This window comes from Lampetra fluviatilis, chromosome 7 (assembly GCF_964198595.1).
Source record: "Lampetra fluviatilis chromosome 7, kcLamFluv1.1, whole genome shotgun sequence".
Lineage (NCBI taxonomy): Eukaryota > Metazoa > Chordata > Hyperoartia > Petromyzontiformes > Petromyzontidae > Lampetra > Lampetra fluviatilis.
In genome coordinates, this window is record NC_136281.1 from 16731915 (window position 1) to 16755768 (window position 23854).

General features: G+C 51.9%; 1 protein-coding gene across 5 annotated transcripts in view; it reads right to left on the minus strand.

Annotated features, from left to right (window-relative positions):
* Positions 1 to 334: 334 nt before the first annotated feature.
* Positions 335 to 23854, minus strand: part of WDPCP (WD repeat containing planar cell polarity effector) — a 35435-nt gene continuing 11915 nt past the window's right edge. For 3 of the 5 annotated variants that reach the window (XM_078858710.1, XM_078858711.1, XM_078858713.1), the window contains 16 exons: positions 23594 to 23653; positions 21466 to 21580; positions 20640 to 20761; positions 16547 to 16798; positions 12886 to 13048; positions 12581 to 12711; positions 11636 to 11839; positions 10343 to 10496; positions 7271 to 7459; positions 6617 to 6740; positions 6367 to 6430; positions 5318 to 5420; positions 4415 to 4628; positions 4204 to 4337; positions 3444 to 3490; positions 335 to 2707 (listed from right to left, as the gene is read on the minus strand). In XM_078858710.1, the coding sequence (XP_078714836.1) occupies positions 2657 to 2707; positions 3444 to 3490; positions 4204 to 4337; positions 4415 to 4628; positions 5318 to 5420; positions 6367 to 6430; positions 6617 to 6740; positions 7271 to 7459; positions 10343 to 10496; positions 11636 to 11839; positions 12581 to 12711; positions 12886 to 13048; positions 16547 to 16798; positions 20640 to 20761; positions 21466 to 21580; positions 23594 to 23653 (2127 nt within the window). In that variant the 3' untranslated portion in view covers positions 335 to 2656. The remainder of the gene's footprint in view (positions 2708 to 3443; positions 3491 to 4203; positions 4338 to 4414; positions 4629 to 5317; positions 5421 to 6366; positions 6431 to 6616; positions 6741 to 7270; positions 7460 to 10342; positions 10497 to 11635; positions 11840 to 12580; positions 12712 to 12885; positions 13049 to 16546; positions 16799 to 20639; positions 20762 to 21465; positions 21581 to 23593; positions 23654 to 23854) is intronic. The other 2 variants (XM_078858714.1, XM_078858715.1) reach the window with 2 other exon arrangements.

A 23854-nucleotide genomic window follows, 5' to 3' on the forward strand; every position in this document is an offset into this window, starting at 1 on the left:
CATCAGCCATGGTCTATCCACTGCTGGACGAAGGCCTCCCTAAGCCGTCGCCATCCCTCGCGGTCACGCGATGCAACACTCACTCGATTCCTGCACATGAACTAATCTCATCGCTCCATCTCCTCAATGGGCGGTCCTCTCTGGCACGCTCCCTCCTTCGCTCCGTGGAACGGTACCAACACTTGCCATTAATAATCATAACGCGGTTTCCCAGAGAGCCCTTGCAAACAAAACAATGCCTGGGCTCCCATCTGGCTGACAGCGAGTGGAGGTAATGAACACGGGGAGGGAGGTTGGCTCTGCACGAACGGAACGACACGCCAACAGCCACTCGTAAGTCACAACGCGACCTTTATTCTGTTTGTGTATATCTTCAACAGCAAGCCCAATGTACATTCTCGACGCAAGAACATCTCAACACACCCACAGCAACACACGTATAATCAGCACCCGCTGAGCCTGACAGACGGCCGTCGCGAAGGTTGTTAGCGAGCGCCTATCACATCTGGATACGGCCCTCGGGTGGGGTGGTGATGCCAGCAAAATGTCGATGTGGCCATTCGTTTTCTCACACTCTGCTAGCTACCCCCCTTTTAGGCCGAGTCAACATAGGTGCATGCCCAGGTCATATTGAAATCCGATTCACTTCTGGTGCGGCGTTTGGCCAGAATTCAATGACGAGCGTGCACAGGTCACCGGAGTTGTTTGTGAGCACGAGCGCCGGTTGCGGGGAGGGCGCAACTGCAATGTCTGCTCACGATTACGCCAAACTGCGCCACGCGCAGCGGGAAGGAGACTTAGTCTCACTGGGCTCTCTCTTGGACACAAATGGAAGTCACACTGACGGCGCTGCAGTTGAGAAGAAAAAAATGAAGTGGATTGCACTTGTTGACAAAAACGGTATTTACCGCAAAGCCACCCACACGGACACAAGAGTCACACACGGGTACACACGCCACATAAATCCACATATAAATTCATACACAGAGCGACAAGTGCGTTTGGGTCAGCCAGGGCGAAGAAGGCGTTTCAGATATTCTGTCCGGACCGGCTTCATTCTGCTCCGGGTGGTTGACACGCGTCGTTCGTTGAGCCCCGCTCGCTGCACGCACGAGGCGACGCGCACGGCGCCGTGGCCAGGCGGCCCCGAGTCCCGCGCTCGTTGGCCGTACTTCCACATCGGCTGAACAGATGCGATGCTCACTTTTTTTGGCGAACAAACCGGAGGGTGATGTTTTAGATGGACTCGTGGCCGAGTATCCTGCGCGCAGTGCATTAAACACTGGGCCAGTGCACGTGGTAAAAACTGCATGTGTAAATAAGGACTTTGCGTGAGCCACGGGGAGGCCTGGTTTTGTGATTCGTCCGTGCATAACGGACAGCGAGACGCAATCCCGCGCGTGCTCGCGAGCGCACGTGAGCCCACGCTTCTCGGGCCGAATGAGGACGGATAAACACACACAACACCAAGGTGAGACACACAAAAAAAACACATGACTACAATGAGAACTAGAATCCCTGACAATTACAATACAGTACAACGTTGCAATGACAGCTCAGCTTGAAATGTACACGTGCACGTATAAAATAATACGAAATGAGGCTTACAAAAATGGAGTAAAAAAATACTTTGATTTCTCAAATATTGCACAACAGGGCTCTCTCCTCCCTGCTCCTCGTTTCTCTACCTTCCGGTTCCCCCGGAATGAGATCACTCCCTGTCTTTCCTTCTGCCTCTCTGCTCCCCCTGCTCCTCCCTGGTTCCCCGCTCATTCCCGTTCCTCCCCAGATCATCCATGCCCATCTATTTTCACTTCTGCTCCTCAGCCCATTCCAGCCCGTTTGCTCCTCGCCATGTATTTATGTTCCAGCTTGCTTCTCCTTGCTCATCTCTGCTTCTCCTTGCTCATCCTTGCTCTTACCTTTCTGCTCCTCTCCACGAGCTCACTCTGTCTGTCTGCAAGACGAATGCCCACCGCTAATCTTGCAGTCTCGCCGGACCCAGCGAGCCCGTTAGAGGTGGACCGATGCTGGAAACTTTTGCGCTTTGTGTCATTGTAATGCCACACACAACTCCGCCCGTTATATTTTTACATTTATTTGCTAAACCCTAGGCCCGATCGTGTCTGCTTTCCTCAGCCGGGCTGAAGCCATGAAACCCCATCCCATGTTCTTAGAGACAAATGTAAATCGTTTCTCACACGTGGAATGTAATCCACTCTTCGTGCACAGATTTGTGACTACAGAGGAGGGTGTGTGTTTGTGTGTGGGGTACTGGCACGCTCTGAGAATGTTAACGTACACATTGCAGTAAAAGGCCGATGATGCCCGACAAGACACAGCCTCCACGTGGCGCGGTGCTGCAGTGTTGTGGTGCACGTGTCATGGCGCTGTGCAGACGAGCGCTTGTAGACATGCCGAGTTCTGGAAAACAAGTCCACCTTGGGTTCGAGTCCAAAGCCAAACGTAGATCTCTATCCGAGTCCTGAAACATTTTGTTTCAGGACGACTGGGTCCAGCATTGGTCCAGCCTGGTGTCTGTGCGTAGGTCTCGTTCGGATATTGGTCCGGGCCTGCTCCGGGTTTTGTTCCGCGTCTGACTCGGGTCTAGGCCCGGAGGGGCCCAGACGTTGCTCAGACAAGGCCCAGGCGTGGCTCAGACGAGGCCCAGGTGCACCACCTGCAGGGTCCCCATGGCGTGGCCTCCCTGTTGCGCGGCGTGGGGACACAGAAGGCGGCGTGTTAATCCCTGCCCACGCCGGTCCCTCCCCAGGGAAATCAATGTCGCTCCCAGCTACGGGTTTACTTGGTCCATTTTTTTTTATTTTCCTCTTGTTTAAAAAAACATGAATGTCAACCGTTTTATTTCCACATTTTAAATCCTCAAATACATTACCAGCGATCAAAACGGTGGGTCAACGCATGGGGCAGATAAAATGTTGATGAAATGAGATCTTAAAACTTATACAGAAGCTTACGTCAATGCTCCTTTTAAAAACATTGCAATGTTACAACGTGACGTGCAAAACAACCGCCGGGTATCTTGCCCCCTCGGCCCTCCGCGGCCCCGCTTAACAACGCAAGCGACGACGTCAAGCGAGCAATCGGAGGAACTAAAAATAATGGGGAGCGCAAAAATGACGACTTTAACGAGCATTTAAGCTCCTGGCTGACTATTACCGACGGGACTGTCTCTGCCATTAAACTACTCCAGGTGAGACACTTTCGCACTTAAAATGTGCAGAATTTATCACGCTGGCACTATTAATTACAGTAAGTTAGCGCGCCCACATAATTGGATGTGCCACGAAACGGGCTATTAGAGTCTACATTAGTGACGACGTGTGACGGCGTAATCCCGCTGCAGACGCGCGGGCCCGCACGTCTGCAGGCGCGACCGCACGCCCCGCGCGAGCCGGGGCACGCTCCCTGCGCTTGCTCACCACGCTCACCTCCGATCCCAACTCCTGCCCGTCCACGCCAGCCGCTCCTGCGGGAGGAAGATTACGAGTTACTCTCCTCTCTCGTATCCACGGGGGGAATGAGGGATTTAGCCAAACAAGGAACACATATAAACACGAGCTCACACACAGAAAATAATGGACAGATTTGTTATCCAATTTGTTTTAATCTCCCGGGATTACACTTGTAGCGGTGTTTGTTGTGTATGATGTTCTGTTTATGGTGGCTGTGTAGCCTAGTGGTGTGTGCATTCGCCACCGAAATGGTAGATTGCAACGGTTTGACAGTTCAAATACCGGTAACGCCTTGTGGCGACACCAAAGCCTGTCGCCCGTCAGTGGTAAAGCAGACTTTAAAGAGCCTATGACATGTTTGAAAGAGTAGGCCAGTGTGTGCTAGTGTTGGAACTATGTCTGTGCACGGCCTTCGATCACTCACAACATGCAGCCTTAACTGCATGAAACTTGTTCCCGTGTGTCCCTGGTCATCTGTGTCTTTACATTCCCTGCAAGTCTCTCGTAACCGCGTGTCTCTTCCACGTCGGACTCCTTCAAGTCCAGTCCTCGCGCCCCCCCACGCTACAGCTTTCCGCAATTGCCAATCACCAGGGCGCATGAAGTGTGTAGCGGCTTCATTGGCACACGACGAAGGAAAAGTGTCGATGGCGAGAAGGCGGATCGCAGGAGGAGTGGCAGGGGTCCAGAAACCGTGCAGCAACAGCGTGGCCGCGAGCGGTCGTACCTGCACGTGCCCACGCGGCGGGGTCCTCCAGCAGAGCGGCGGCGTACGCCTGCAGGCACGGCTCGCACGACAGCTCGGCCCCCAGCTTCCGCCCCACGGGCCTGGGCACGAGCGGGGGCGACAGACATTTCCGGCTAAGCGATAACCGAAACCATGCCGTCCGCCAGCGTGGCGACTGCGACGCGGCGCCATTCCCCGTCTCCTTCCCCACCTCGCGCTGGGCTCCGCCGGCTCCAGGCCGTGTTTGCCGGAGCCGCCGCCGCCGCGCAGGCTGCCGCCCGTGTCGTAGTGGCGAGGCCCCGTCCGGCTCCTCTCCGCGGCAACCGCCCTGGTCAGCCCGGGAAGCTCCACGCGGCCGCTCGGTGGCGCTGGCAGTGCGCGGCCCGTCTCGTCACACACCGCCCTGTCCAGCAGGTCCACAGTCTCTGTGGCAGCAGACCAGCGAGCACGTTAGTACGGGGGATATTTGATGATTATATTCACCTGATTTTAATGAACATTTTTGTAAAATTTCTACAGTTGTGCGATCGGCATCATGTGATGAAGTATCTATTTGATCTCACAGAGCAGTGTTACAGAATGGCCCACTGAAGCAGATATCACAGAGTTACCTCTGAAATCCCTTCAAGTCACCTCTGGTCCACAGAGTAAGGGGCAGGACCTTCACTCGCATCCAGCCAGTGGTGGTCGATGCCGAGACCGCCGCTGGCTGGGAACCTCTGACTTAGGCCCGCATGGCACTCAAGTACTCTACTCCGGTCCTCTACTCAGATATGCACAAGGTCCGTAAATCATGGATTGACGGTATGAATATCCATAATTTTTATGTAAACCCTGTTTATGGAAGCAGTATCTATAACCTTGAATCGAAGCTGTTATTTACAAACATGTGCTGTTTTATAAGCTGCCTGAAAGGCTCAAATCGAATTTCCACTTTTTTATAATGCCGCCCCAAATGAAGCACTCCATGACATCGTCGTGACATCACAATTTGTTCGTTGTCCGCGTGTCAGGCACAGAACGAGCTACGTGGGCGATCCTGCACCTTGGCTGCATGGCGCTAGCAGGTGCGGCGCGGGGAGGTGCGTGGGGGCGGTCGTGCGGGTGGACTAACCGACGCCGGCAGTGATGCTGTCTGCGTCCACCTCGTCCGCCTTCCTCCTCGCCACCGCCGCCAGCGCGAGCTCGCCCCGCGCCGCCGCTGCAAAGTGGATGTCCTGGGGGACGGGGCGGCGCAAGCGACCGGGTTAACGCATCGGACTGCAGGGACGGAGGGGAGGCGGTCGGGCCTACAGGGTTACGGGTTAATGCTTCGGGTTGGGGTAAGGAATACGGTGCAGGATACGTGTTTACTCAGGGAAGCCTCACGTTTTTCGCAGTAGCAAGCGATGATTCATGTACATTTCAATATAATAATTTGCAGGAAATGTTTGACATTTGGACCATGCCGCCGGCAGACAACGGCCCGGTCCTGTAACCGACGTCACGGCACCTTTAACGTCCACTGTTAAGTGGACGGCGCGCATTTGGGGTTGAGGGTTAGAAGTCAGGGAAGCCCACTAGAAATCCAGAAAGTCAGCAGCGTGACCCCATGTAAGTGGGACGCACTGACGTGCTTTCCCAACGTGTCGCCGGAACGTGCGATTCTACCCAACCTTAGTGAGAGCTCACGACTTGCGGAGGAGATTGAGATGAATATCCTGGACTCAACGAACAAGTTGCAGGATGGAACAGATCTCCTCCTTTGTGCTCCCCGACTATGGAACTCCTTTCCGTCCCTTTTTCCACATTCGTGTGACGTTGCTGAATTTTTTTTAAATGCGTGAGTTTGTATCTGCTCTACTGCAAGCAGTGCTATCTGTCGCTGGCTACTTTTAACTATCGGATTTCAAGCCTGTGCTGAGCAGGCTTGACATCTCGATGTTATTACCATTACAAACCACGAACAAGGATTTGAGCGTTATTTTTCATGGCTCCACTGATGCCCCAGGTTGAAATCGGCAAACTCATCGCACGTGAGAATTATTTTACATTCAAGACGGAACATGAGAAATGAACCCGGCGGCATCGTCCCGGCAACGCCGGCTCGGTGCCCCCCAAATGGACACCCCGCCGCCCCCACCCCCCCCGTTGAGCCGCCCAGCCTCCTCGCGCCACCCTCACCATGAACAGGTCCCGCGCGCCGATGTCAATGGCGAGCAGGAAGGCCTTCTCAAACTGCTGGTACCTGCAGCAGACACACGGCCGGTCACTCGCAAATCGCTCGGCACACAATCGCCGTTGATCCGTAAGCGCCGCTCGTTCCGTAACTGCGACTCGGTGACTCGCGGGTGACGGGGGAGCTCCATCGCGAGGCTTCCCCGTCCCCGTGGCGAATGGTGCGGTGGCGAACTTCACCGGAAGGCGTCGTCACCTGAGCAGGTGGTGGAAGAAGCGGCGTGCGTAGTGGCAGAGCGCGTCACGGTACGCCAGCACCGTCGAGTCGGCCACAGCGCGCCGTGGGGCGTAGAACGTGCCGAGCGCCGACTCCAGCAGGGCTGACACGGAACAAAGACAAAGATCTCGCGTATTGTCCAAACAGACTGTCGGGGCAAGCGCTGTTAGCGAGTAGCAGCTATGAAGGCTGACACGGCACACGAGGGGATGTTTATACACCGCACCAGGTACTCATTTCAGGCTGGCTCGACCTAGAGGAGGCTCAGGACCGGTTCAGATAATTGTCATTGGTGTTGGCCGTGAGCGGGAATCGAAATCAAGGTTGCCAGGTTCATAGCACAGCGCGTTAACCGCTGCATTGGCCGGAAATGTTCGAAATTGTGCAAACATCCCAGGTGCAGGGCCACTCTGAAATCGTCATGATTTGACAGTGAAAAACATGATTGACTGGCATTAAATGATATTATTTTGCTCAAATGAAATGTTATCTTGATCAACTGGTGAGTCAAAGTACAAAAGGTGAGTGAACGCCCTTGCGTGTGTGATACACCAAACGGTGAAAAGCGTTTGCGACGTGAGCACGGGGGAGCGCGACGACGTGCGAACCCATCGCGCCGTAGGCGCCGCCCACCTTCCGTGTCGGGGGTGAGCGGCTGCCGTAGGAGGCGGTCCGCGACGGCGGTGAGGCCTGCGAGGCACTCGGGCCCGTGCGAGTCCCAGCTGAGGCTGGCTAGCAGGCCCACGGCGGCGCCGGCGCGGCCCCGACGCAGGTGCTCGTGCAGCAGCTCCGCGGCGCCCAGCCGCCCGCCGCTCAGCACGCCTGGCGACGCGCAGAGGGACGGCCGCGGCGACGGCGGAAGGGGGGTGGCGGCACTTAGTCGGGTGAGGAGGAAGGGATGGTGGCGGCGAGGGCCGGTTGGGGGGGTGGGTGGGGGACGCGTGGGAGGACGCGACGCCGAAAGCGAGATCAGGGCGGGGGGAAGAGGTTCCCTAAAACGTAGAGAACGAGTAAGCGATGAACAGGGTAGCGCGCCGAAAGGGATAGGGCGTGGGGGCAGGCACCGGGCAGCGGCGAGTTCATTAGGGTTAAAGTTCAGGGGAATGCGCAGAGCGAGCCTCTGGAGTGCGGCAGCCCGACAAAAGCTCGGCGAGACTGCGGGCGCATTGCAGGGCGGCGCACTTCATCCGCCCCCTCCCCTGTCCCCTCTTGTTAAAACGTCGGACAAAACGGCACGGAGCTCCACCGTCAATCACAACGCGATCAAACGAGCAGGAGGGGGGGTGGCGTGGGGGAGTGAGGGGGGGGGCGCGCAGCGCGACTTGCGTAAACCCTGCGTGCGAAGCGAGCGCACGCGCGGGGGCCCTTTTCGCAATGCGCTCTTCAAAAACGGACAAAAGCGAGCGCCGGCACAAAGCGATCACGAGAAGTCGTGGGCACCCCCCCCCCCCGCACTCAAGAGAGTGGATGGCCGCCCCCCCACCCCCCCACGGTGCCTGGGTGGCGGGGCGCGGTGCGTCTTATTCCGGGCCCCCTCCGAGAGTCGCACAATTAAGATTCCTCGCCCCGCTGCTCATTTAACGGGTGGCCTCATCCAAAAGGGGCAGAGCACAAAGGCGAGACACCCACCCCAATTAGGGCGGCCGGTGGCACGGCGGGCTCTCGTCCTGTCAGCACGTGCTGGGATTGGGCTAATTGCCAGGGTCACTAGAAATCTGCGGAATCGCCATCTGCCTTCGGCATGAAACCATTCCTACCCCTTCGCTTCTCTCCCCTTTGCGTGTGCGTTATCGCGGATCGTTAAACTTCAAAGGCACGGGGAGGAAATAATAACACTGGAATATACGTTGCACGCAGCGGGGTTCAATGTCGACTCAGGGGTGCGGGGGAAATGAAGAGCGGGTTTTTCGGCGCAGCCCCTGAAGCCGCCCGTGCCAACCGATGGGACGACACGATCGCACGGTGCACATCACCGCACGAGTCTCTTGCGCTAAATAAAGACGTGTAACCGCGCCGAGCGGCACGTTCATGGCAACACGGGGCCACAGCTCACCAGCGCCATCGCGATGCTAATGAGACGGACTCATTAGCATCGCAACATTGACTGCTATATGTACGGTATACCGACTATAATCACCTAGGAATGTCTGTCCATAACGCTCGTGACGTCACTCCACACTGACCAGCTCCCATCATTAATATTCATGAGCAGGTGACATCCTCCAAATGGACACCCCCACACCCCTCCTCATTAATAATCATGGGCGGGTGACGTCACTCAATATGGAGTACTCCCCCCCCCCGCCTCATTAATAATCATATGCAGGTGACGTCCTCGAAATGGACACCCCCCCCCCCCCATTATTACCGACTATAATGAGCCAAGAATGTCTGTGTGCAACGCTCGTGACGTCACTCCACGTCGACCAGCCCCCTAATTAATAATCATGAGCAGGTGACGTCCTCCACATCGACCCCCCCCCCATTAATAATAATTAGCGGGTGACGTCACTCCACATGGGGGGCCGAGGCGCCTCCTCCCGTCTCCTCAGCGTCAACTTACAACCCTCACTACAAAGGCAGAACCCTCACGTCACGCGGTCTCCGTAACGCTGTTGAGACATCAAAGTAAAAAGGACGTCGTGATGAACAAGGGATTATAACCTTAAAATGAAACAAGTCTGTGTCACCGCGCCCTTACAAAATGCACGCACATTGATGCGATGAATATATCACGTCACGGTCTGATTTCCGCTTGGAAGTTTCAGATTTACTGCAATACACCCGTCTTTGGACGGGCAAAAGACTAGTAAGTTGAAATAGAGCACAGGATGATACCGAGATCCCCCTTGTCAAATGTAATTCGAATCGTAGTAATTTGCTTCCGCAGATTTCTAAGGGCAAGGCTAATTGCCTTGGAACTGCTCAAAACCTTCAAGGAAATGCAGGAGAGGGGAGAGTGGGAGAGTTGGAGAGTGGAAGGAAAGCGGGCGCCAGAGTGATTGAAAAAACTGAAGGATACAAAAAAGCAGCGTACAATTAAAAGGGATCGTTTCCAATTAAAGTCGTGATCTGCTCGTCTCTTAGTGGCGGCGTGGCCTGTGCGCTGCGGTCTGTGTGTTGTGACCTGGGAACCTGTAAGCGTGAACATCATGGCGTGATGCACATTAATACCACGCACACATGGATTTACAACTTTCCTTTCTTTCAAGCCACTCGCAGGCACAGTTGTATTGAATCTCTCGGTGAGTGAGTGGGTTAGAGCTCAAAAGAGTGGAAGGAATCATGCTCACAAGCACAATGTGTGTCTTCACTTGTACATATATGGTGTTTTACATTTTATGGGTTTTGTTCCACTGCTGATCTTCAATAATATAGTGACAGTTCTATATTGCACTCAAGATACCAAGGATAAAACCAGTGAGCAAGTTGGCAAGTCGCCTTACTGCCGTACCATTTTAGAAGGCCACCGTTTTCATTGTTTTAGCGCTGGTGGATAGTTCTGAGCTACCGTACACTCAACCGCCCTACTGGGCTCGCACCGTACCATGGGGTTGTCCCATAAAGTCGCGCTCCGAAATATTTTGGAACACGGTCGTCGCACCACCATACAGGTTTACTGTGGTAATTCCATTCCCCTCCACCCCGCACTCTCCCTGCTCTGCCCTTGCATTAAATATTAAGTGCCGCGCCCCGCCTGTCTACCTGGTTTGAAGTCGAGGACGCCCAGCGGGCCGGCGCAGAACAGCACGAACAGCGAGTCGGCTGGCTCGGGGCGGCTGGAAGCGTGGGCCGACGGGGCGGCCGCAGCCCACTCGAGGCGGGCTAGCCCACCTTGCGAGCGCACCCACTGAGACAGCTGATGCACACACACACACGCGTAAATACAAAGACACACACAGACCACCTCCCGTTTAGCCATAAAGACTATATGAGCGAGGGCAGTTAGTGAGCATCTGCTGTGGTTATTGTAGCTCACGAGGGGGTGGTGTGGCCAATACCACGCCAGACTCCTTTGCCTTCCCAGTGCTGATGTTTACAACTCTGCACTGGGGTCGTTATTTTGGTAACGACCGATGGGATATTTGTGAACTGTGCGGCCAACGCTCGGCGGATGTGCCGATTGGAACAACCACGGTGTCTTTTGCCGCACCGCCCCGCAGAGCCCAAAGGCCTCTGCGTTTCTCTTTTCGTCACCCTGAGAGTACCGATCCAAGTGGCGGCCGCACCTGGCGGATTAAGTATTTTATGACATTTATCCAACTATGTGAGAGCATGCGGGGGGTGTGGGGGGGGCATGGGGCGTGTGTGGGCCCCAACATTTGTCACCAACAACCTCCACGAGCAGCGCAAGTCAACTTCCCAAACGAGCGCCGTGCTGTCATTGTGATTTGTGCATAACAATAATAAAGAAATAAAAATACACAATTATATTTGTATTATATATTAATCCATGGATAATATCAGTGGCGCGCGATATAGGAACCGGTCCTGCACTCCCTCGTCATCACCAACCCACAATTGACCCACGAGGCGCATTATGGTCAATAAACCTCCATGATTGGTATGGCGTGGAGTGGACTTCATACATTGGTAGATTGAGAATGGCTGTAATTCATTTAACTTTATTTATTTCACAACCATAAACAGGGAAGGGTGCGTTGCAGTGCCGTGTCCACCTTTTACCTCAATAATGTTGCAGGCAATACGGACGCCACTGTTGGAGCAACATTGCCACAACATTCACCATTTAATGTCAGCTTGAGGCTAAATCTTCATCTTTCATACGGATGATGTAGATGCAGAGCAAAAACTACAATTTCACATTAAGGTGGTCAAGCCGCATAACCGCGTTAGGAGCAGCGGAGTGTATCGCTGTGATGTCTCCTTCATATTTGTGGATCGGGAATTGCATTTTTATATGTTGTACGGTCTGGGATGCTCGTGTTTGTCTGTGAATGAACGAGCGAGGGAGCGAGCAAGCGACCCAGGACTTACGTCGATGGCGACGACTGGCGCGGGCTCCTCGGCCGCGGCCTGCGCGCTCAGCGGGGTGAGCGCCGCGTCCAGGCACTGCACGCGCGCCGGCTCGCAGCTCGCCACCGCCACCACGCCGCCCGCCGGGTGCCAGGCCACCATCTCCGGCCGCACCTCTGCCTGTGCCACCAGGCTCAGCTGGCAGCTGGCGTCGTACAGCACCACCTGTGCGGGCCGGCGGCACGACCCGGGGCGGTTAGGACAGCACCGGGACAGCTTAATTCGACGGTGGGCATTTTGTGTAAACGCACTTGGTTGGCGACCATAGTGCAGCCCCACCACGTGGGCTGACGTGTACCTAGTCTGGCACCACCACCGCAGTGATGTTCTTGTGTGCGTGGATGTGTTCATAATGACGTGTTAACTGCTTAAATAATACATTTATTGTATTTGTTGCCAAGTTGCAGCAATGATAGTAAAAGTCGAGACTGCACTGTGGATAACAGAATTTGAAGATATGAGTAGTTCCCCTGGGATAGTTTTTTACCAATCAAGGATTAAATGTGCCATAGTCCTTCCGCACTGTCACCGACATTTACTTAAATTATTCTTAATTCAGGATTTCAATTGTAATCTCAGTAGCGCTGGCTTGGTGCTCTGACATGAGCTTCCTGACATAATCCGAGTGGCTGACAAGTGTTCTTACGCTGACACCTGTGGTGGGTTGGCTCTTACTCCGTTTAAGTTCACCCCACTCCTTTAATTTGTCTCCCAAAGCGTGAAACTCCTGCTGCTGCGTTTTTATAACTGCAGGAGCGCACGCGCTTATGACCACGCCTTGCTTAGGAACAACCTGGCCGCGCATTCAAGTATCGCCGCACGTTTGTGCTTGTCCACGCATTTTGCGAGAACCACCGTGCGCGCCGGCGTGCGCAACGCGTCATTCCGGCCTGCCTCGCGCCACACCTGCGAGTCGGCGCAGCCCAGCAGCAGGCGGTGCTGACCCCCGGGGCCCCAGCTGCAGGAGATGGCGGGCGCCGGCAAGGGCACGGTGGTGACGCACACGCGCTGCAGCCACGAGCCGCCACTTCCGCCCGCTGACGGTGGGCACGGGGTGGCAACACGGGATCAAAGGCACGATCACTGCAAAGCAACTAACATCCTGAACGTCTGTATATCTGCATTGGCAGTTGCACCAGGGCCCATGCCAATCGAGCTACGCCACTGGCGGTGGCGGTTGTGGAGCGGGGCGGATCATCTGCGGCGAGTACCTGTACCGAGTCGCGCGGTCGTGCACTCGTAAAGGCAAGCGTCGGCCGTGGCGCTCCCCGTGGCGCTGCCCCACGGCCGCTCCACCGTGCACAGCTGGTACGGTTGCCCCGAGCTGAACCGCACGTCCAGGGGCTCCCCATCCGTGCACACCCAGCTCAGCACCTGGGGCCGTCGGCACCAGCAACAATGACATCGGCACCACAGCCATCACCACTATGCGCCTTCTTGAGTCGCCCGTGTGTTCGTCTACCTGTCTGTCCATCGCTGTGCTTGCATGGTCACATGACGAGACGCATTCCCCATCACGTGAATTGATTGCGGATAGTTGCATGGCAATGTGAAGGCTTAATACAAAATTTGGATTCGCAGTTTTTCCGTGGGTCATGTGGGATCTTGGGTGTCCACAGGAGACTACCCCATGAAATGTCACAGGCAGGGTCTGGTGTGTGTATATATCAGCATACAATGCATATCCGTCACGTCGCTTTGCGACCTAAGTTCAACGTTAACCATTGACGTATTGGGCCACAGAGCTCATTTTCTCGATAGACTTAAGCCGCCGAATGTTCCTGGAATGATACGCTCTCACCCGGGACCCTAATTCACTTCGCACTCCCTACTCCCCATCTCTCTACACTCAGAGCCCACTACTGCTACTGCCACCACCACCGTCACCACCACCCTCACAAATAGGCCCCTCTCATGACATTTTCCAAGAGCCAGGAGGGATGCCCAGGGGCTTCGTCACAGCGGTCGGTAAGGGCGCAAGGTGAGGGGTGGTGAGAAGAGCACGGTGGGGTTATGGGAGACGGAGACTTTGTTTGGAGAGGAAAAGGCCGCCCCCTCCCTCCTGAGGTAGTGCCGGGCTGATTAAAAAACTAAGCACCCCCCCCCACCGTCAAGTCTTCACTGCTTCCCCCCCCCCCCCTTCGCTCCCCTCGCCTCTCTCCGTCACCCTGCATGCCCGGGTTGTGCCGTGCCACAAATCTCTGCTGCTAAGTGAAAGCCTCTCTAACAGTGGTTGGCCTAACCGGCAAGCATTTCTTCAGCTCCTCCTCCGGGCACTCTCGTGTTAATTAAGCAGACGCAGTGCTGGATGACAAATTGACGTTGAGTGTGGAATTAGACTGGCGCACCGCCGCCAAAACTACAGGACTAAAATTTAAGTCGCTTGCCACAAAGGGGCTGCTATTAATTGATTGATATAAATATATATATTTTCACATCTCCATTCTAGACCTACAGCGATGCACTTAACCCAAATGCCATTAAGAGCAGAAGCTCTGCTAAATGTGCCTCGTGGGACAGATTAGCAGCATTAATACCCGGCCGACGGGGGTGTAATTCATGGGTGCCTCCACGGGACGAGGTTTTATTAAGGGGGATTATACCCTAATGTTTAATACCTATTAATGCCACACGGAAAATAACTCTGGAATCCTTCCCCCTACTCCTGGCTGGAGCTAAGTTTGGGATTTTTGACAGTGCCACACGGTGCGCTTTAGTTAACGCTTTTGGTCACCCTTTGTTGAACGCGGTTTATTAAGGGACACAATGCTGGGTGCACGTAAACAGTTTCCCTTTCATACTGATCCAACGTTGGTTGCTATTGGCCTCAAGAGCCATGTTTCAATGGACTCCATCCATGTGAGTGAGGCTGAAATTGAGGTTTCACGTTTAAAATCGCACCACGACAAGCATTGATTACACGAAACGCTTTTAACGCTCGCAGTCAGCGGTGAAGGGGAGAAAGCAAAACACGACGGCGAAATTGTTAAGCGCCAAGTTCGTTAGGCGAGCATTTCACGTCCGCACGCTGAGAAGGTTTCTCCTCCTTGTGCCTTCAGAGTTTAAAACTTCTGGTGTTTTTTTATTTTCTAGAAAAAAGACCCTCCGCAGTTTTTAACTTTTAGTGCAGCACACGAAGGCCTTGAGCGTGTCATGAAAGGCGAGCGGTGGGCTTGCGCAAGCTCAGCTGACAGTCCAATTAATGTCGCGGTGGCATGAAAGCCACCAGGGCGGAGGAATTTTGCCGGCTGACGAAGCTCGTCAGCTGAAAGGCGATCAAGTCAAAGTCTTTCAAATTAACTTAACTACTTGGGATTGAGCACAACTTCGCTGTCACTTATCGCAGTTCTGCCATAACCTCAAAGTCCGTGCCATGCGCTGGCACCCGCAATGCACTCCGACTGCAGGCGTGCACCGCGGCCACGTGACCCGTCGTCATCATGGCAAAGTGCACATCGGTACGCCGATGTTGCCGATGTTGCCGATGCTGGATGTACTGGGCAATGTTATGCCGAGACATAGAGTGGTTTTCTGGGATAACTTGGGTGTCACTGCCAAGCTAAAGCAAAGTTTTTTTGCGGCGGGGGGGGGGTTAATGCGTCACATGTGAAAGCAAGGCCCAAAAGCAAGTCTCTGCCGCGATCGCTGATGCACAACTTTAATGTATCCTGCGTTGCGAGTTTGTTTTTCCTCGAATTACTTACCCACCACCCCACGCATCGATCGACTCAAAAACTCCCGAGCTAAATTAAATCAACTGGCAAGTGCCATTGGTTTTGGCAGGAAATTTCAGCTCGGTGCGATTAGAAAGACCGCAGAATCGTAAAAGATGGCAAGCAGTGTGAAAAACGGCGGAGAAATGCGTAGCAGGTGTTGTGAGCGACACGAATCGTGACACAAGAAAGTGGCAGTTGTGCGGTGGTAGGCTTTGAAGCAGGTGAGACACTGCTACGGGTACATGCTCTGTATTCCCTGGTTGGCTACAAGGGAAAATGAGTCGGTATTAGTAATTATTCACGGATTCATTGATCAAAATAATTTGTAAAGCTTACAATAAATGTACTGAATCGTGCGTGTAGTAAATTGATCACTCTTGACTGATGGAGATTGTATGCGACGTATTTCTTTGGACCAGTGGTCGGAAAAAGAATTGGACAGGTTCAGACGAGAAACTACACACTCACTAGACAGTATTAATCAAACGGTGCCAATAAAACAAAAACTTTTTATAATTAAATATAATTATGACCCAAAATTTGGTCGGAAGGGTGAATGATTTTGTGACGAGTCTTGGGGAGATTTGCAAAGGTGAAAGCGGTTGTTGCAGGACGTACACGCAGATGAAGGTTGAAGCACCTTGTGCACTTTATGAGAGGCAGAATGAGTCAGGCCGGACGTAAAAAGGAAGTCAATATTAAAAAACATTTTTAAATTAATTTGGTAGCAGTGGGTAGTATAGCACAAGACCAGTGGAAATTAGAAATCCTCATGGTGGACGCTGCAGATCTTACATGAAGGTAAAAAATGGGATTTGGGTTCGAATCCAGGCCTTAACCCAAGATTAGACTGGGCTTTCAAATATAAAAGTTGACGGTTTTAGCTCAACTACAATTTTGCTTCCATTTACATGCAAAGAAAATCTCTACAATTGGGCACGCGGGCAAGTACAGTGCTTACTTTAAGGGATCTCGGGAATAATTCCACGACATCAACTTCCACAAACTGTTCTCTAACACAAACTGGGTGATGTACTGCTCTGCGAATAGACAATTTGTATCACGGCCACGACACCAACACCATAATTTGGTCCAAAAAAAATAATGAAAATTCTCACTCGTGCCGCCCCTGACACCGCCTCTGCGGCAGACGCACCTCTAGACGGCCCACGGCACAGCACAGCAGCAGGAGATTGGCGCGGTCCCAGTCGGTGGCGACGGGCGACCAGGGGCACGCTCCCTGGACGCCGGGCCCAGCGCCACCGCCGCCGCCACCTCCAGCCCACCAGCACGCCGCCAGGTCCTGTGCCGCGTTGACGCACACGTGCCACTCCACGCGCCGCGAGGGCCCACCCGGGGGGGCGGTAGCAGCGCCGAGAGCAAAGGCTGGCAGGTCCACGGACGACACCTTCCATATGCACGGGAAGGAAAGGGGCGGACATTGGCAGAGGGGGAGACTGAGCGACTGAAATTTGCCACCAGTGTGTATGTATGTTGAATTTATTTCGCACTGTAAGTAGCCAACCACGCTAATCGGGGGTGCGGGGGAAGGACAACAAACTAAACACAAAAAGCAGTTCAAAAGAAATTAGTTTTAAATATAGATTTAAAAGTGCATAGCTCCAGTGGCTTTCTAATATCAGATGGAAGAGCATTCCAGACGGCCACAGACGCAGCGCAAGCACGTATAAGATTTATCCTTGTGGGATGCGATTAATACAAATCGGTGTCATAACTCGATTTCATACATTTTTATCTAATTTTCATCATAATTTTTTCCCGCTTATGTAATTGTGTTTACCCCATGAGTGTAATTACAACATAAGCATGGTCAAACAACGCCCATGACCAATACGGTGTGGAGGAGGCCTTCATGTAAATTGGCTGTAGATGTTAACTGGTTTTCATTGTTGGAATGGAGAATTTCCACCATGGTTTAGGGCTACCAATGTGGATGAGCACTCCCATATGCTCATTTGAGCAGGAAAATATTTGACCTGGCTCTGACTGCATGGGAAGCATGGGTTAAGTACTTGTAGTTTAAATATATCCTGTACAAATCCCATGTTTGAAGCACAACTACTTTTTTGACAATGCCATTGAACTGGCTGCAGCTGATTTTGACATTGACTAAATCCAAATATAATTTTGTTAAATAAACAGAGGTAACCTCTGAAACACTCACTAATTATTATTTATTAGACCTTAGCGGTTATATTTCGCCTGTGCCTTCCGCATTGATTGTGTTACACAGCGCACGCAACTCAAGTTGGATGACCATCTGGCATCCTCGAGATGTACAATCAAATTTTTGCCTTTCCCTCAACTTTAAGCAAATTTGCTATCAGGAGAATCCATTTGGATCTCTCGCAGAGCAGTGAAATGCCCTGTGTTACAGATTGCAATATTTAATTCTCAGAGCTGCAATATAGGATAATTAAGTGCAGAAGTAAATGTAATGTACAGGGTTTTGTTGCAATCATTGGTGACCAGGCTGAGACATTGATCTCAATACAATTGAGAACCCAGTTTAACTACAATGGCCCACACATGTGAATGGTCTTTCACATACACTTTATAGCTGGTGCAAGCAATATATTAATTTCTCGTTGGCAAAGTGCTGCAGCGGTACAGCTTCACTCCACCCTAACCACACCTACCCCACTAAATAAATCACAAACAAGTGCAACCCTCTGTCAATCCACTACTGGAGATAGGCCTTCTCATGATTTATTGAACATACATCACCCCACTGGTTAGTGTGGGTTGGTGAAGGAGAAACCTAGGAACAGTTCAGATCTCACACGCAACTGATATTAGCCGTGGCCGGCAATCGAACACAGGTCGACAGGTTCACGGCAGAGTGCACTAAACCCTGCAAATCGCTGTGCCACTACTCCCCTCCACCCCCGCCCGCGCCCCACCCCCTAAATAAATTAGCGGTAATTAATTAACAGCAACAACCACTGTGACAAAGTAGAAATGATTCAGCGCCCGTGCTCCATTTTTTTTATTCCACCCCAGCAACTGCTATAAATATAAAACCAGAACACGTACAGTTCTGCGCTCAGGCATTTCACCAAGATACTCCCGTACGAAAGGCCCTGCGACATAAAGCGCTTGCGCACACCACACGTCGCGGTCCGTGTATATTTATGGCAATTTCCAAAGGCCATGCAAACGAGCGGCATCCACGGCCATCGCAGGAGTCTTAGGGGAGAGTGAGTGGCGTTGCGAATCTCTCCTGCGGCACTGTGCCGTCACTGTCGCCGCGTGCAATCAGCGCGCTGTCAGCGGATTAGACGATCGTTTTAACCCTTTCCGCGGCGCCAATTTCACGGCGGCCGAGAGGCCCACGGGGGGGGCTCCAAACTTTGAGTGGAAAGAGGGCCCAATAAGGGGGGGGGACGTCGCTGCTGCTGTGGCCGCCGTTACTGCAGCCGTGCTCAACGTCGGGTGTGGCAGTGCTTTTTACTTAACGGATGGAAAAATAAAAAAATTAAGAGCCCCCCCCCCGTCGCGACCCCATATTAAAAAGTGGAAAATTAAAGGCAACAGTGACTTGTGATCACAGCCTTATTTTATGCTTCTGTTACGGTACCGTTTAAACATCAAGCACTCGGATTTTTTTGCCTCCCGCTATCATTCTCCCTCCTTGCCCTCTTTCTCTTTTCTCTCGATCTTTTTATTTCTCCCCATCTTCATATCTCAATCTACTAAGCATCTTCGCTCCATCCCGCCTCTCTCTTTCTCTCTGACTCTTGCCAGCCTTCCTCACCTCCTTTTACTCTCTTCTCTGGCTCTCTTGCTGTTTTAATATCCTCCCTCTGTTGCTCCCTCTGCTCATTCTCCATCCATTCACCTCGTCTCTCTTTCTCAATCACCCTCTTCCTCTCCCGCTTCCTTTACTAATATATATTTTTATCGCCGTTCAAAGTAATTTGGCGGCTCTGGCCGTGTTGCCGCTATCAATAAACCCAAGCGGCAGCCGCCTGTCCCCGCGGGATTTACACGCGCCTTAGGAGAGCCGCACCACCAAAGGGACCATTTAGAAGCGTGAAATGCGATGGCCGGCCGATTTAAAGTGCTCTTCCAGCGCACGAGCAGCCAAGCCCGAGACGCCTTCCACACCGACCGCTTATGATCACGTCCCGGCACACAGAAGGTGGGAAGATGGGAGTAGCTGCGCTGATGGGGGTAGAAGTGGGTTGGGTAGGGGAGGGTGTTGGGTAAACTGGGAAAGAATCGGCTCTTTAGGATTAGAAGAGAGTGGGAGAGAGAGAGAGAGGAAAAAAAGGCATGAAATCGAGCGAAATTCAGAAGGAAATTTTCGTAATTGAGTTCGGAATTGCGTTTTGACACATCAGACCGCGGCCACGACATGTGACAGAGAGGCAGAAAATTGATTTTGTAAGGGAAGAAATGTCGTAACACATCCGCTCCGTGATGGAAGAGTGCTCCCCCGTTTCTGTTTACAGACACAAAAGCATCAAACGCGCGTGTTGGGACACCCCCCCCCCTTCACCGCGACACAAAACCTCAATTTGGAGCGCGACGCTTTGCCGAGCCGGGTGGCGCGTGGCTCGCTGGAGACGCGATACCACCGGGGCTGTGGCTATTAACCCCCCTTTTGTGTGGCCTGGGGAATCAGAAGGCACACCCCATAGGGCCACGGCCATCGTCTCGAAATGAATACATGTCACTTCTTGGGGGCGTGCCACCACTTTCTCAGAGTGGGAATTTAGTGTGTGAATCTTTTCTGACAAAAGAAAAAACTCTTAAAAGTTGTTCTTGTCTTTTCACATAATATTTCTCTGTAATTCGTAAATATAAAAAATAACGTTACTTGCACACAAATTTGATTCTTGACTGTGCAGGGATGAAAGGCAATATTTTAAGCACTTAAAAGAAATGCGCAAAAAAGTAAACACACTCTTTTGTTAGAACAAGAGGGTATAAAATATAACTTTTAAGTCCATATTTGCCACTTCTTCCTAAAACATATTCATATGAAATCCAGCAATTACGATTTCGCATGACCACCGTGGCCATGCAGCAATGGGATTATTCCATGCGCTGGGTTGAAATGGATTTTTTAATCGGAGGATGGTGAGAGGTGGTGCTGGGATGTGGAAGGCTAAATCCAGCAGTGGAAGGAGAATGGCTGCTGATGATGATGATAATGTACCCATCCGGTTCCTAATTCCTGCTCTAACCACCCAGCTATTGCTGGTTCCTACTACGCTCACCTTGATGTCGGCGGTGGAGATCTTGTCCTGCTTGCGGTCGCGGTCGGCTGCTCCAAGCGACACGTACGACAGGCGGGCCTTCTCCACGAAGGTCGCCAGCAGGAAGGCATCCATCAGCACGCCTGCACGCGCGGACCGACACACGTGCATGCCCGCGTGCTACTGTCTCACTGCATCAGCCACTATGCAAAGGTGAAAACTTTTAGTTCCGCTGAACAAGTAAAAAAACCTAAAAAGGGTCAATATTTTGACTGGCAAATGCTTCATCAACATTTGAGCCAACTGAGAAACGTACCAGCTGCACTATGAAATATTATGCAAAAGGGTCTTTCTAATGCTATTGTATATCTATGGTCTGGGAATGTTTCAGGGCAAGTGCTAAAAGCACGCATCTACTAAGGCTGAAAAAGTTCATGGGAGGGAGCTGGGGAAAGAAGGCCTGGTTGCCCGTCACTGAGGGTGCCACCACTGCTGCGCTCATTACAACCGTGTCAGTCTAGAGTAGCCCCAAGGGTAATCTAAAGGCAAATGAGATTAATCTCCACTCCCAACTTGTTTTATCCACTACTTTGTGTTGCCCACCATTTTTATTACTTTAAAAGAAATCTACAAATTTTTTCACGTAGCAAATCCCCACCCCCTACCTCAACGATTAAATGTTTCCCACAATTCAATTCAAGATCAACTTTTTAACACTAATTTCTTCTAACTGCACAGTCTAATTCACTACATTAACCTAGGTTTATCATGAGCATATAATTAGCATACACATTAATCACATGGATGAATCGACGCGTCGTTACATGGCTGCCGATCGGAGTGGTACCGTTCCAGATGGTGTCGGCCGGCAAGCGGCCCACCAGGGCCTTGTCAATCACAACCCGGTCGAGGTCGGCACCGACCAGGAACAGCGTCACCAGCATGCCCGAGCTCATGAGCATCTGCGGGACAAGCGGACTTCACGAACCATCTTCAGCACGGCCACCAGCACCGTTACCACTGACGGGAAGCGACGGGCGGGGGTGGGGGGGTTGTCGCCACCTCCACAACAACCGATTGTGCGCAGCATCAGCGACCCGAGCAGCCGGTGCCCGAGTGAGTGCCGGGCTTGTGCCAGCCAGGTGGTGGCTCACACGACCACAGGACCCTCCTGCACCATTGTTCGCTTAAAGTGACGCCTGGTCCACACAGTACAGGGTACCACTGTCCCCTCCACTGTCACCGGGAGCAATGTTCTTCGCATGGACGGTGAAACCGAGGTTTAGTTCTCATCGGTGGAATTTAGGAAAACGTAGCACAGAATCATATTTCGTGGGATGATTTAATTTTTGCAGTCATTGGTGATCAGGTTGGGCCAATCAACTCGCTACGCTTGAGAACCCAGTCTGGTTACAGGTTGGCTGCCTGGATTTTCCAACCCAGTATCTCAGCGGTGTCAGCTTAGCGCTCCGACCTTTAAGCCACACGGCCACCTCTGCTGGTGTGATGTGATTCACGCGACAAAATTGCCAAACGGAGCACAGATATAATTGCGGGCAAAAAAAAACACCGTTAAGAGAAACATCTAGCTTAGGTGGCAATATGTAGACTGAGTCTATGACGCAGATTTAAATACCAACAGAAATAAAATGATTACATGTCATGGCTATAAATAATGAATGATATAGCTAATTAGTCAACAGTGCACTTTGAGTGGGGGCAAAGTAAAAGCAAACAGAGAACAAGCTATCTGAATGCACAAACAGCATGGTGAACAGAAGGAGCTATATGAGAAGGAATGGAAATGCCAAACAAGGGAAAGAATACGAACACCCTTGTAAAACCATTAGGAAAATAATGAACTGAACGGGAGTAATGGGTGTTAAAGAGCGCCTGCAATTGTTATGAATTCCCTTTCATTACACCTCCCCGTTTGGAATGTGAGCAGTGGCACACAGGTAGGCAGTCTCCCACGTAAAATTAGCAGACAATGAGCCTTAATGACACGACGTGAAATCCCATGAATATGCAAAGGTTACCCCCCCCCCCCCCCCGTGAATTATGATGCATTGCTTCGTTCAACGACTGCCCATTGAGCCAATTGTTTTGTCGGGGCCTCCCAACCCATTCCAATCCCCACCTCTCATTCTCTCGCCTCCCCCGCCCCATGACAACGTCCAACAATGAGGAGCAGTCAATTGCCGAGGGTGCACTCCTGCTTCCAGCCGTGCACATTTTTCAAATCCGGTTAATCGAATCGGCAAATTTCCACATTCCCATGATATTTTAGCAACCTCACTGGCAGATGTGCAGACGCACACACCTTCACTATTCCGTACCACAGTCAGTATTCATATGGCAAAGATGGCACCGCTGTGATCCAGTAATTAACTGGGTTCACAAGTTTCATGAATTAATGCTCTCAGCCCATCACTGATCACTACAAAATACATATATGCCAATTCATGGTTTGGACAAAAGTCTTACGTCAAAGAAGAATAATAAAATAATTAGTCCTTCATCAATGTACTGCCAAATGAAGACATGTTCTCGTTGTGTCAGTCATGAGGTTCTTTGACCATACTTCCCCACGCTGGTCAGTGCAGATTGGTGAATGGGGGTTCCGGTGTAACACAGTACTGCTCCTAGCCATGGACAGGAGTCAAACTCAGGATTCAAAGCGGAATGTGCCAAGCACCATAATGCCATCCACTCCATCCTCCTCAAATTCAGACCAAAATTTTTTTCATCCTGTGCTTTAACATTGGCGTCATGAAGAGTTATCTTGTTGCAAGGATATATTGCCCATGAATGACAGCACATCAAGTAGACTACCAACCAATCTATGAAAACTTTTTTTATGTTGTCCCCAAAGAGGTGTTTTATTTTTCCATAAGGGTTCCCTACAACATATAACTCGAGAAAGAGACTAAATATCCACAGCATTATACTTGTCCATGGCCACGACCTCTCACCTGGCAGCAATGCTTGCTCCTCCATCTCGTGTCCACGCAGCGGCTGCCTTGCAGCAGCTCCTAACACCGACACAACGAACACGCGCAAACGTGCATGTGTCTGCATACGCACGCCACTTAGAGAAGCAACGACGCACAAACGTACACACGTGCGCCTGGTTCAGCTTGGCATATATTCACACACAATGGCCATTCTGGGTCTAATAAATGTGGTGCAGCTGTGGCATAGACCAAAGGATAGATGTTGCTACGTCCATATAA